Source organism: Meles meles, chromosome 19 (genome assembly GCF_922984935.1).
Source record: "Meles meles chromosome 19, mMelMel3.1 paternal haplotype, whole genome shotgun sequence".
Lineage (NCBI taxonomy): Eukaryota > Metazoa > Chordata > Mammalia > Carnivora > Mustelidae > Meles > Meles meles.
The window spans coordinates 13,733,476-13,748,412 of NC_060084.1; the positions used below are offsets into that span (position 1 = coordinate 13,733,476).

The 14,937-nt window shown below is 37.9% G+C and overlaps 1 protein-coding gene and 1 non-coding gene across 3 annotated transcripts in view; both read right to left on the reverse strand.

Annotated features, from left to right (window-relative positions):
• AP1G1 (adaptor related protein complex 1 subunit gamma 1) overlaps positions 1-14,937 on the reverse strand; it is a 77,172-nt gene that overhangs the window by 9,801 nt on the left and 52,434 nt on the right. For both annotated transcript variants that reach the window (XM_045988494.1, XM_045988493.1), the window contains 10 exons: positions 13,544-13,599; positions 12,279-12,392; positions 8,918-9,058; positions 8,117-8,171; positions 4,291-4,413; positions 4,019-4,108; positions 2,195-2,322; positions 1,213-1,317; positions 389-530; positions 71-197 (listed from right to left, as the gene is read on the reverse strand). In XM_045988494.1, coding sequence (XP_045844450.1) covers positions 71-197; positions 389-530; positions 1,213-1,317; positions 2,195-2,322; positions 4,019-4,108; positions 4,291-4,413; positions 8,117-8,171; positions 8,918-9,058; positions 12,279-12,392; positions 13,544-13,599 — 1,081 coding nt within the window. The remainder of the gene's footprint in view (positions 1-70; positions 198-388; positions 531-1,212; positions 1,318-2,194; positions 2,323-4,018; positions 4,109-4,290; positions 4,414-8,116; positions 8,172-8,917; positions 9,059-12,278; positions 12,393-13,543; positions 13,600-14,937) is intronic.
• Positions 11,908-11,992, reverse strand: LOC123931952. The gene has a single exon (XR_006816370.1). It is a non-coding gene; the product is annotated as a small nucleolar RNA SNORD71 (small nucleolar RNA).

The window sequence follows — 14,937 nt, forward strand, 5'->3', positions numbered from 1 at the left end:
GTTCAGTGTAGTTTTTCCCTAAGGCCTTTATCCCCAGGCAAGGCATTAAGTAACTCCAGTCTGGTCTCACCTGTAAGATTGATGTCTCCCAGCAAATCAAGAAGTTCTCCACCAGCAGAAGCTGGTTTGCTTGTAGGTGCAGTTGGAATGACAGGTGTTATGTCATTTCCTCCCAACAAATCCAATAAATCATTGGCCTATACAAGGAAATAATACCTCAATTCATTAGTCATTTGTCTAATCTGCAACGAAGGCAAAGCTCTTTCAACACTTAAAAATAAGGAAGAGAGCCATCAATCAATCCAGGAACACTGAAGGGAATCAGCTGAGAGGTTATAAGGAACTGTTAAGATCATGAGGATTCCCAGATAAGCAAGTGAAAAGCTACCTGGCTGGTGGGTTGTGGCCCAGAGGGTGGCGGTTTGGTCTCTAGTGGAGCTGGTTCTGTCTCTCCATTTGTCTGCACAATCTCAGTAGGGCCATTTGTGGTCACTTTTTCCATGACAGGCATTCTCTCAAGGAGGGCAGACCTGGAAGAATCTGAAGTGGTTAAATTCTAGGCAGTTAACCTAGATTCCCTACCCAAGACAATCACTGTTACTATATTGGAGTCAAATATGGACAGCATCTCCCCTCCCCACCCTGTAACACACACACTAAAATAGAAGGTGGATTACAAGAATACATGACCTAAATTCCTGGCTGGATTAAGGGCAGGCAAGAAACCTTGAATAGACAAACTATCTACCTAAATCCCGAGAGACTGGGATTTCTCGGTGGTAGAGAAATTGGAATGAAGGAAAGGTAAATAAGAAGGAATTAACAAGTTCCAATCAAGAAGACACCGCATAACAGAAATGGAAAAAAAAGACTGTGTGTTACAGAGTTAAATACTGCAATGAGATTCCATTGAAAAAAAAAAAAAAAGCCAAAACTCCCACTTCTTAACCCAATAAAATGGAATATGAAGCACCAAACATTTCACACCAAAAGAAAGGGGAGAAGGTGAATAGGAGGACACGACTGACTTAAGTCTTTACAGAGCAGGCAGAATAGAGGACGGACAAATAAAAGCAGTCAAGCAATTAGGACTAAACAGAGTTGTGAAGTCCAGGTAATCAAGCACAAGGAATGAGTCTCCTTTGTGGATTATCATGACAATGTGTTCAGGATGCTAACAGCCACATGCACTGCTTAGCTTCTTCCACTTACCTCATATGGTCATATTTCTTAAAAAGTGCATTATATTCTACTGCCCTCTGCTGGAGTTCCACATCAATGCTGCTTCCATAGATTGAAACCACTTTCTTAATTCGGCTTTGGGATAAAATGACAAACAAATTCAAATACCCAAAAGAAAGTTCATAAACAAGCAGAGAGAATAAACAAACCAGAGTTTTCACTCCTCTTTCCTTAGTTTACATATCTTTTCAAAAACAAAACACCTTTCCTTTGTCTTCTTTCATCCAACATACACTTCAACACCATCATGTACCACTGTACTCGTTCTAACTGTAATGTTAGATTTTATCTGTTAAATGTCCCATCCCTAAAATTTGCTAGAAAAAAGTACCAATTATCAATCTGTTACAAAAGAAGCATGTAATGTTCATTCTCTCAACACATTTAAAATAAGCTTTTATCAACAAAAGGTTATTACGTAACAATGAATTCTTATGGCTCACAATTTAAAGAGTTAGTAAAAAATACCCTTTTTCACATGGCCTTACAGAAAATCTAAGAGAACTAAGTTTGCCTTAAATATATCTGGCTGGGAAACTAATCCAACTGACTTCAACTCAAAATAATGAAGAGCAGAATGTAAACATTTGACCACCAAAACCTTTGTGATTTTCTTCCTCTTCAGACATCTCAAAATACTATAATAAACCAGAACCCTTATATAGGGAAGTAACTTCTCTACTTTAAACAAGAGAAAAGGCATTAAAAATCAGATTTTAAAAACATAACTTTTTACCTTCAAAAAAAATAAATGGTGGAGTGTGAGGCTAACAAGGAGCAAGTATAGATAAAATAAGGATGAATCACAAATTAATGATTACTATCGTGGAAAAACAGGTATATAAAATTCATTTTACTATCCTATTTTTGCCTTTGCTTAAAATTTTCCATAACAAAAGAGTTTTTAAAAATTATAAATAACATGTCCATTCTACTTTTTCTCCATACTCACTTTACAGTACAGGTGAATCGAGTAGAAAGCTTCATAATGGCAGTGAGGGCATAACCTCGGGTCACAGAGGTGGACATATTAGAGATTAAGACACTTTCTAAAATATCCAACACTTCATCTTCTGTTACCTGGAGAAGGAAAAAAAAAATAGGATGAATTCCAACAGTAGATATCTAAATCTGATTTCAAGTCACAGGATGCCATCAGAAAGACAACCCTACCATCATTACCAAAACTTCTAACACAATCTGTGCTTCGCCACCATTCAGTGTCCACACTGATTCATCAATCAGAGGCAGGTAGGAGGGATGTTTAAAAAAAAAAAAACAAGAAGAGGGGTACCTGGGTGGCTCAGTGGGTTAAAGCCTCTGCCTTCGGCTCAGGTCATGATCCCAGGGTCCTGGGATGGAGCCCCACAATGGGCTTTCTGCTCAGCAGGGAGCCTGCTTCCTCCTCGCTCTCTGCCTGCCTCTCTTGCCTACTTGAGATCTCTGTCAAATAAATAACTAAAATCTTAAAAAAAAAAAAAAAAAAAGAGTGGAAAATATCCAATGGGGGCTGTGAGACAAATTATTTGTTTCAAAAGGCAGAAGGAAGAAAAATAAAAGGATAAATAGAGTTCAAGTGCTGTTGCCACGACTTCTCCTAAAGCCAGTCTTTTTTTTTTTTTAACTTTTAATTTTTTTAAAATTTTATTTATTTATTTGACAGACAGAGATCACAAGCAGGCACAGAGAGAGGAAGGGATGCAGGCTCCCTGCTGAGAGAGAGTCGGATGTGGGGCTCAATCCCAGGACCCTGGGATCATGACCTGAGCCAAAGGCAAAGGCTTTAACCCACTGAGCCACCCAGATGCCCCAATATTTTATTTTTTTAATTTCCTTTCAGTGTACCAGAATTCATTGTTTATGCACCACACCCAGTATTCCACGCAATACGTTCCCTACATAATACCCACCATCAGGCTCACCCAACTTCCCACCCCCCGCCCCTTCAAAACCCTCAGATTGTTTTTCAGAGTCCATTGTCTTTCATGGTTCATCTCCCCCTCCAATTTCCCTCAACTCCCTTCTCCTCTCCATCTCCCCATGTCCTCCATGTTATTTCTTATGCTCCACAAATAAGTGAAAGCATATGATAATTGTTTTTTTTAAATATTTTATTTATTTGTCTGATAGAGAGTGAGAGTGAGTGAGCACAAGCAAGGAAGCAGCAGGCAGAGGGAGAAGCAAGCTCCCCGGCGAGCAGGGAGCCCAATGCGGGACTCGATCCCAGGATCCCGGAATCATGACCTGAGCTGAAAGCAGACACTTAACCGACTGAGCCATCCAGGTGTCCCTTTTAAGATTTTATTTACTTATCTGACAGAGAGAGATCACAAGTAGGCAGAGAGGCAGGCAGAGAGAGAGAGAGGGGGAAGCAGGCTCCCCGCTGAGCAGAGGGCCTGACCTGGGGCTCTACCCAGGACCCTGAGATCGTGACCTGAGCCAAAGGCAGAAGCTTAACCCACTGAGCCACCCAGGCGCCCCTAAAGCCAGTCTTTTAATAAGCAAATGCAGATAGATATGTCTCATTTCTTCTTATCAAGCCACAGGGTAGGAGAAACAATGTATTTTAGTCGGATGGAGTGGGAGTCAGTCTGCAGGTGGTTTTAAAATCTCACATAGGGCTATTAAGTTTCATCTCAAAAACTGGCAAGTTTCCCAATATAATTCTGGCATTGCCTTCTTCAACAGGTTTTTTAGGAATGAACCTCAACTCCTCATTAAACACTATCCTCCTGTAACACTATTTTCCCCCGCCTGAAAGAGTAACAAGGAGTACCTGAATAGGTTCTTCCTCTTCACACTGGCCTGATACAAGAAGATCTCCATATTCACCTATACACCATGCAGCCACTTGTACCAAAGGTTGCTGTCAAAACAAAGTCACCGTTTGTCAAAGGCTTTTAATCCTTGCAAGGATTTGATTAATGCAAATCACACGTCATCTAATCATAAAGGTCAAAACCAAGAAATATGTATCTGGAGTGTTAGTAGTAAGAACACACCAGGAACATAATGGGTAATTTCCCCGCCAAAGCAGAAAGTACCTACTTGAGAATAATCACCAAGAATTGCTTTGTACAAGCGCTGGACAGTATAGGCATGCATCTCCACACTATTGGTTATTAACTGGATCAAGTTGGGGACTGCATCATCACGAACATAGCTTCCTGCCTAAAAGGAAACACAGTTACCCTTAGAAACACACCGTAATGATAATAAAAGCTATTGCTTTTATTCAAAGGAGACGACTACAAAGCATCCTCAGAGATAAAGCTGGTATCTTTATCTCAGGTTTATATGCAGCACAAACTTCAGTTTTACTTATTCAAATGACTTATTTCTTATTTAAATGATTATTCTAATTTTATTAATTTTATAAAAAATTTAAAAATCTCTTTTGTCAAAGTAAAAGTAAAATATAAAGGACCTTTATCAAAAGAGATTAGGTTTAAGAGTTCAAAAACGTATGAAGTACATTCACTGGGAACTTAACTGCAACAACCTGTCCCTCTCACAACTCCCCAACACAGTTAAAATCATATGGGCTAGCTAGAGAAGCCACATTACTCTGGGGGACAGAGAGAGGAGTGTATATTAGTAGTCCAGAAAAGAGGCATTTTAAAAAACTTCTTTTTTAAGATTTTATTTATTTGAGAGAGAGTGCGCCTGCACACAAATGAACTGGGGATGAGGCAGAAGGAGAAACAGACTCCCTGCTGAGCAGGACCCTGGGGATCATGACCTTGAACCTAGATCATGACCTTGAAGGTAGATGCTTAACTGACTGAGCCACCCAGGCACCCCCAAAAGGCAGCATTTTAAATAAGAATTAAATAAATAGTAATCTTTTTAAAACTGCAAATTTTTAAAAATATCACACTGTCCTTTGAAAACTAGAGTTTATAAAAATTAAAGAACATTCGTCCCAGAAAGGAGAAATATTTTGTATTCAATCATGCACATTAAAAGCAAAAACAAACCTGGTCTCTCCAATGTCCTCTTGACTAGTAGAATCTGAGGTACTGTTCGCAACCATGCAACAAAGTAAAGCTATTTAACCTCTGAGGAAACTAAACCTTGGCCTTGTCAGAGGATTATGATAACCAAGCTGTGCAGGACATATAAACAGTGGAACCTGTGCCTCTTATCAGCCCACCTTGATCAAGGACAGAGGACCAGAACTGACTTAGAAGAATGAGACCAAGGAAAAGGAAAAGAAGAAAGAGAAACAAAGAGAAAGAGACAGAAAAAGGGAAAGGAGAAAGAGAGAAACAGAAACAGAAAAAGAAAAAAACCCCAGGTGACTGGGATACCCACACCTGCTGAAAAAAACACAAAGCCAGAGGAGCGAGAAGTTTGGGGAAATGGTCAAAAAGGAATGGACAGAAGTGAAAAAATAAATAACTGTTTTACATTTTTCTTTCCTAATGGAAAAAAAAGGAGTGTTTTAAATAAGAGAAAGCATTAACATGATCTAATTGACATTTATACACCACTTCATCCAACAAGAGAAAACACATTATTCTCAAGCTCAAATGGAACATTCACCAAGACAAACCATAGTCTGGGCCATAATAAAAATCTCAAATTTATTTTTATTTATTTATTTAAAGTAGGTTCCATGTCCAACCTGGGACACAGACTCATGACAGTGAGATCAAGAGTCACATCCTCTACCGACTCAGCCAGGCAGTGGCCCCAGAAAGATCTCAAATTTAAAAAAAATAAAAGATAGGGGCATCTGGGTGGCTCAGTTGGCTGAAAGTTTGCCTTCTGCTCAGGTCATGATTCTGAGGTTCTTGGATCGAGCCCCATGTTAAGTTTCCTGCTCACTGGGGAGAATGCTTCTCCCTCTGCCCGTCCCCCGCCACTTGTGTTCTCTCTCTCTCTCAAATAAATAAATAAATTTTTTAAATAAATAAATAAAGGAATAAAAGTCATATAAGATTTAACTAGGAATCAGTAACACAAAGATAGCTAAGAAATCCCAAAATATTCGGAGACTAAATAACTACGTAACACAGAGGTCGAAGAAAATTACAGACCAGTATCTCTCACCAGTAAAGATGCAAAAATCCTTAAAAAATCTATTAGCAAATCAAACATAGCAATGTATTAAAAAAAACTACACACCACAACCATGTGGGATTTATTCTAGGTATGGAAGTTTAGTTCAACATTCAAAAATCAATTAATGTAATCCAGCACATCAACAGGTTAAAGAGGAAAAATCATAGGACCATAATAAAACTATGGAAGTCAATTGGAAAAATGAGAAGAATGAAGCACTGACAACATTTTTCTTCAAGAGCTTTAATTTTCTCTTCTTTTAAGCCTTATAAAAACTAAAAAATGTGTCCTGATTCACAGCTTCTGTTAAAATATAATTTCCTCATTAGTGCATTAACTTTTTATGAAGTTAATTCAAGTAAACTAGCAAACCAGCATGTCACAGACAGAATCCCACAGCAACAAATATATATATACACACACCGTAATTTTAACGATCTCATTCCTTCCTACAGACACGTTTTGAAACTTGCTTAACCAATGCCCATTTGGAGACTTGTATTTATTTCCAGTTTTCCCCCATTATAAACAACATTGAGATGAATATCTTTGTATATATGTTTTTGTACACTTGTCCTTTTATTTTTCCAAGATAAATTACTAAAAAGACAATGACTGAATTCAAAGGTATAAACTAGGGGTGCCTAGGTGCCTCACTCAGTTAAGGGGCCAAATCTTGATTTCGGGAAGTGTACTCTGGAAAGATGGCACCATTTTATACCCAATACGAAATGGAGGGTACTGCCTATTTCTCTATTTCCTAATTACCACTAGGAATTTGATTAAAAAGTATGACAAGTGAAAAATGATACCTCCCTTGTAATTTTACAAGTAAAATTTCTTTATTAGTAAGGGTATTTGTCAATGTTAACTAGCCATTTCTTTCTTCTTTTGTGAAATGTCTGTTCAAATGCCAATTTTTCCATTACAGTGTTTGATTTTTTCTATAAATTGTAAACTATTTATAGATTAAAGATATTAACATGCTGTCATATGTTACAGTGTTTTTCTCCACTTGTCATTTGCCTTTTAACTCTGTAGATTTTTTTCCTTTTGCCTTACAAGTTTTGAATTTTAATGTGATTAAACCTGGGAAAACTTCCCTTTATGGTATCTATTTCTGACACAGCAATTAAACATAGGTAGTTATGTTTTCTTTATATGCCACAACACTTTCATTTTAATTGTTAAATCTCTGATTCTTATTAATTGAATGATAAACAGAGATGCTCCAAAACTCTGGAAGACTGCCAAAGAAAGAATAACTTATAAAACTGTAATTTTAAAACCAGAATAAATGTAGTCATTCAAAACCCTCCAACAGCTTCCAAACTCCTCGAAGGCCCTATATAACCTAGCTCCTGCTTCAGTCCTACCATTCTCTGCCTCTCATGCTACTGGCTTCCCTTGCCTTCTTATTGCCTCCAAGCAGGCCACACTTGCTGCTACTCAAGGGCTTTGCAACACTTGTTCCCCCAAACCTTGGCATGGCTCGACCTTTCACTGAGCTCTCTCCTCAAATGTCACCTCCTCTGAGTGAGCTGCCCTGACTACTCTACCTAAAAAAAATTCGCCCACTGCCCCCATATTCCACTCTCTCCTGCCATCACTGAGTCCTTCATGCTGCTTCACTGTTTCTCATAGTATTTTTTTCTTGCCTAACAGGATAGTACATATTTCTCCATGAATTTCCTATCTCTCCCACTAGAACTAGCATGTAAACCCTCCTGAGAACAAGGGATTTGTCTGCCTCATTAACCAGCACATCCTGCACTTGGTATATGTTGACTACAACAGTACTTACCGTTGTCAGAACACGCATGATCGTGTCTATATGCCACCGTTTGGAAGGTGCATACCTGGGGAAATAATGGCACCAGATGAAATTACTGGAACCTGTGAACTATATTCTGTGCTCAGTGACTTTCAAAAATCCTGTCCTATAATCTTTTATAGGTTTACTGGTAAAGTGATTATTTGGGGGCAAATCTTACCTTCGAATCTAGCAGCTACCCCCATTTCAAAGGGTAATGAAATGGTACACAAACTCAGATGTTTCCCATAATAACTGTAACACGAGTTACTGAGCTGGGACTCCATCTCCAGTTTTTCAGAAAACAAATCACGAAGACAAAGCAGGAGGACAGAGAAGAAAGAAAAGGGATCCAGGCAATACCAGGAATAGAAACTCATTTCCTTAACATCACAATGCAGAGAGGAGAAATAACCATACGACTAAAATTGAGGTACTTCTTCCTAAAAGTTTTATACAGAATCACAATGTAGATGCTGTGATGCTATAGTCTTTCTATTCTCTACCCAAAACCCACAAAGAAACAAACAAAAGCTTTTCTATTATCTTCTTCATAGATGAGAAGTTGAAGAACAGATAAAAGAGGACATTTCATAAAAGTGGGCTGTTTTTGGTCTTAGCATACTTAAATACTGGCTAGAATGACCTTCTAATGAAGCAAATTTCCAACTGGGAGGCTGAAATAAACATTACACATTTTAAAGAGGTTTACAACATTTTCCCCAAGTTGTAAAGATGCTTTCAAAAAGTTCCAAGCATCTTTTACCAATAAATGTAAAAATTAAATCTTACTTTTCTGCAGCAAGAAAGATTCCAGATGCACAGTCTGCTTTAAATTCTGGCTCACATGAATCCAGAAAATAAAGTAATTCCTTCATCATGCCTCGGATATTATTCCCATTTACCAGGGCAAAACTCAATTCCATTGCACGCCTTGCAGAGGGAAAACATTAAAAAAAAAAAAAAAGTTTATGATATTTATAGCAGGAACGAAACAAAGACCCAGGTGTGTTGTTTCTGAACATCGAGTACTGGCAGATATGTTGATGTCCTTCCACAATCTTGTGATCCCAATCTTTGTACACAAGACAACTACACTTAACAAGGTTAGTTTTAGCATTTTGAATCGTCATTCAACACTCTCCCTCAAAAAGCTCTAAAAGATACACTACCTATGACCAAAAATGCAGTTTGGGTTCAACAGTCTAAGAAGCTGAAATTCAGAATACTTAAAAGGCTCAAAAAGAGAAGCAACAAAAGTACTACTGAATGATACCCCTTTGCATTATTCCTTAAAAACGTGATAAAGCCACCACGTTCGCCTTTTATTACTTCCATTTCTGTCCAAAGATGACAGAACAGTCTACATCAAAAGATATACAGAAAATTGGAATAAAAACACACTTTGAAGGTATTATGATAAGCAAAATAAGTCAGAGAAAAACAAATACTGTATGATGTCACCTACACCTGGAAGCTAAAAAAGTCAAAAGCATAGAAACAGACTAGAATGGTGGTTACGGGGGGGGGGGGGGTGGGGGGGGGTGGGAGGGGAGTTGATCAAAAGGCACAAACTTCAGCCATTAAATGGGTAAATCCTGGGGATCTGGGGATCTAATGCAGAGCATGACAACAACAATTAATAATTATAAAAATGTATTATATACTTGAAAGTTGCTAAGGGAATAGATAACTATTCTCAGCACAAAAAAGAAATGGTAACTATGTAGTATGACACAGGTGTCATAATGCCATGGTGGTAACTGTTTTACAATATATATCAAATCAATGCACCTGTAAACATCAAACTTACACAATGTTTATGTTAATTTTTTTCTCAATAAAGCTGGCGGGCGGGGGGTGGCAAAAGAGAGAATGAGGGTCACGCAAAGGGAAAAAGGGCATGTGCTGTGCGGGCAAGTAAGTTTCTGTAACTGCCTATCAAATTTGGCAACCCTGGCAAAATGGAAATGTTTGACATGTAAAAGTTGGAAGATTACTACATGCATCTTCTCATATTTGGTCAGTAAATTCAAACATGGTATATAATTTACTTTCAAAGTACCAATTTAATAAGTAAGAAATACTTTCATCTTAGCTAATCTATGAACAACATTCAATCTTTACAGGGATACAATAATAGCTAATTCTTGTATAGTGCTTAAGTACTTTACATATAATAATCCAGTTAATCCTGTATAACCCTTTGAAGTGGGTGCTCATTTTTTTTTTTAAGATTTATTTTAGAGAGAGAGAGAATGAGTGGTGGGGAGGAGCAGAGGTTGAGGGAGAGAAAGAGGGAAAGCAGGCTCCCCACTGAGCAGGAAGCCTAATGTGGGGCTCAATCCAAGGATCCAGAGATCACAACCTGAGGCAGCTTAAGACGCTTAACTGCTTAACCGACTGCGCCAAACAGGCGGCTCTGAAGTGGGTGCTCTTGCATTTTACATATGGGACAACTGAGGCAGAGAAAGGTTAAGTGACCAAAGCAAGTTTAATAAAGACAGAGACAAAATTTGAAAGGAGGCATTAGGGCAGCAGAGTTTGAGCTCCTAGCATTAAATACCCTGTCAAGAAGACACAGTTTTTACTTTTGAAATGCAAATCCCAGTCAAGAGCAATAGAGAAACAACACAATAGGAGTCAGAAGGTCTAATTCCTACGCCCAGGGGCTACTGGGTGGCTGGTGGGTGAAAGCCTCTGCCTTCAGCTCAGGTCAAGATCTCAGGGTCCTGGGATTGAGCCCCACATTGGGCTCTCGCTCGGCAGGGAGCCTGCTTCCCCCTCTCCCTCTGCCTGCCTCTCTGCCTGCTTGTGATCTCTCTCTCTGTCAAATAAATAAATAAAATCTTTAAAAAAAATAATAATTTCTATTCCCAGGTCTGCCCCTTACAGAGGTAGGTTTAGAGGAAATCATTTGATTCCTATGGGACTGTATTTTAACTAATTTGTTAAGTGGGGATAGAAATAATTGTCTAGTCTGTCTCAATGACTTGCTTTGAGAATCAACTGAGAGGGTGTTTTAAGCCCTGTGCAAAGCACCCCTCCCACCACACACAAAAACCCTGGGGTGCCTGGCTGGCTCAGCTGGTGGAGCATGCAACTCTTGTAGGGTTGTAGGTTCAAGGCCCACATTGGGTACAGAGATCACTTAAAAATAAAATCTTTAGGGGCGCCTGGGTGGCTCTATGGGTTAAAGCCTCTTCCTTCGGCTCAGGTCATTGATCCCAGGTTCCTGGGATGGAGCCCTGCATCGGGCTCTCTGCTCAGCGGGAGGCCTGCTTCCCTTCCTCTCTCTCTGCCTACTTGTGATCTCTGTCTGTCAAATAAATAATAAATTTTAAAAATATATTTAAAAAAAAAATCTTTAAAAGAAAAATTTTTTTAATTAAAAAAAAAAAAATCCTGTGCAAAGCATTAGGTGAGTTATGGTGAGTTTAGGTCTGTCTTTACATTGCTCACGCGCTTAGCGTCTGCTCTCTGAAAATAAAAGGAACTCAGTATCAATAGATATTTGTTAAATGAATGGTTTCAGAAATCACTTCAAATCTAATTTATTCTGGATTTGAACATACAACCAGAAGTTCACTGAGGCCAACTCTAACTAGGTTTTACAAACATCTCTCAATTCTTCCCATAGATTCAGGGGAGTTACTCCACTGGGGAAAAGAAATTATGCCTTTTCAAAGTGCTATCTGCTGCCTAACAGTCATTCTTAGATGCACTGTGCTAAAAAACACAGCTTGCTTCTAGTATCTCAGGGCGTAAGTACTGTGGGAAAATGTGTGCTGTCAGCAACTGAGTTTCAGCATTGTGATAAAACACTTAGCCGATGGATCACTCCGCATTTTCATCCTCCAGCACACAGAGCACAGTACTTCTGTTAAGCAGACCTCTCCCCGGCTTATATGTACCTGTTTGTTTGTACAAAGAACCAAGGAGAACTGCAGTGTGCACTTCACTACTCCTTATTGGCCTCTTTCACTGATCTAACCTTCCCCCTGCCGATCCTCTCTTAAAAAGGATTTCCTCAGCAGAGAGTTCAACTGTGAAAATAATGGCTAAATAAACAAACTGCGACATACTCATTCTCAGAACTATTACGAAGTTATCAGGTAGGGGGCAGAGCAGAGAACGATCAGTAATCTGTTACCGTTTTATTGAGACATCCAAATCCTTCAAGCAGTCCACAATTGTGCTTCTGTGCCTCTGTACTGCGTTATGATCTGTCTGGACTGTTTTCAACAAAGATGTCAAAGCTACATATCTGGATGAAACAAAGTTGCAGAAAACAGAAATGAAATGTAAAATTCAGGATAGTTCTTCTCTACTTAAATAATGACAAAGAAGATGTCTAATGACCATGTATCTTTAAATATTTAAAAGTCAAAACAGAATTAGTGTAATAGTAACATCTTAAAACCATAAAAGACACTACAATCTTAAGTAGTGGTAATCACAAGAATTTATTAGATTTGCATTCATGGTCAAATCCACTTAAACTTCTAAAAGTGACTGATTCCATTCTTCCAAATTCTTCCAAGCAGTACAACAAAACAAGCATATAGTATGCCTTTCCTTAGAGGCAAAACACAAGAGGAAATGATTTCAATGTTACCATTTGTATTTTCTTTGTTTTTATTTGATACTACCAAAACTGCCCCTGTAAAAATCTGAGTTTAAGATTCAAATATTTAAAAATTCTTTTGGAAGGAGGAGATAATTCAGGGTACCATAATTATTTACACATTTTTAATTGCTCACATTATAAGAAAGAATATTTTCTCCTGATTAAAATGGGGGAAAGGGCAAGAAGAATATAATACATGAAGGAAAGTAACAAAATAAAATACTTATAAATTCATCTACTTAAAAAAATTAGCTGGAGTTCACAAACACATTCCAGGTCTGCAGTGCAAAATGTTACATTTTTCTTCTTAATTTATAGCAGAGGTCAGCAAGCCACAGCTTCTACCTACAAGACTCTAGCCCTATGCTGCATGGTTCTATAAATGAATTTTTATTAGAACACAGCCACTCATCACTTACATAGTCTATGATTGCTTTCATACCAAGACACAGAGTTTTGAATAGTTGCCAGAGAGACCCTAAGGCCCACAGTGCCTAAAATAGTGACCATCTGATCCTTCACAGAAAAAGTTTGCTGACTCCTAATGCTGACAGTGTAAACCAAAGTAAAAGTTAAGTCATGAGCCAAATCCTCAAATTCTTTACAAAAGTAGTTTTAAGTTTTAAGATTTCAAAATAAAAAAAAAAAAAAAAAAGATTTCAAAATAAAAATCCTGAGTTGGAAGTTCTAGAAAAGTCACTCAGTACATATGCAATCTTGAGCAAATTCACTCTTGAAAACACTGAGTTTCTAATACCAAAATACAAGATATTTTCCAGTTGACTTACCTAATATTCTTGTCATTGTTCAATAAGAAACGACCAAGGATGTTTATGGCTAAGACCTAAAGAGAAATAACACAGGTCAAAAATCTAATAAAATTAAACATTTATGTTGTATAAGGATCACCTCCTGACCCCTGATGGTGCAAACTATTTAAAGGTGATAGTTGATACTTCTATAGATGGCTAGCAAAAAACAAAAATGAAACAAAACAAAAATCTGAGGGCAAACTCATAAAATCATACTCTTTCAAAAGTAATTGCTAGAAGATTATGTTTTAAAGTTTTTATACTGTTAGTGAAGAATAATATTGGCACAGCCTCACTGGAGAAAATTCTGGCAATTATACATATTTTAAACATCTCCTCTGCTTCAGCAATTCCACTTATAGAAATTTACCTGAAAAACACACTTGTACATATGCACAAGAATCTACTGCGACACTATCTGTAATCACTAATGACCGGAACATCCTAAGTGTCCATTAATAGCAAATTTGCTAAGTACGCTAGGGCAACCCACACAAGGGAGTAGCACGCAGCCATTAGGGTTCTGACACATATTGTAACATGGATGAACCTTGAAGACATTATGTTCAGTGAAATAAGCCAGCTACAAAGGGACAATACTCTATGATTCCACTTTTATGAGGTACCAAGAATAGTCAAATTCAGAAAAAGAAAGTGGAATGATGGTTGCCAGGCACTGAAGGTAGGAAATAATGGAAAGTTAGTGTTTAATGGATACAAAGTTTCTGTTTGGGAAGACAAAGAAGTTCAGAAGATAAATGGTGGTGCTGGTTGCAAGTGAATTACTTAATGCCACTGAACTACAGACTTAAAAATGGTTTATTTTATATTATGCATATTCCAATTTTTTTTTAAAGGGAATGGTCTCTATACATGAATATGGACTAATTCCAAGATAATGTTAGGTGGAAAGAGTAAAGTGCAGGACAATCTATACAATATGTTATCATTTTGCTTGAAAGGGAGGGAGAGGAAGAGAACTAACCTAAATTACTTTGGTTAAGTTATCTAGATACTCGAGAGCGATAAGGACAAAAAGAACTGTATACATTTAAATACTGGACTGTATTTAGTAAACCTGTTTCTTACAAGACTATGAACTAGCAATTCTTATTATCATTAAGTGACTGAAAAAATGAATTCCTGATAAATTCATGAATAAATTCCTCCTTACAGAGGAATTACAATTATTTAATGAGGAAAAAATGAGGCAAATAGAAAAGTGTCACTGGAACACCACCCTAATAACTACTGTAGAAAAGATTCTCTGATGGAGGGGTGCCTGGGTGGCTCAGTGGGTTAAGCCTCTGCCTTCAGTTCAGGTCATGGTCTCAGGTTCCTGGGATTGAGCCCCTCATCGGGATCTCTGC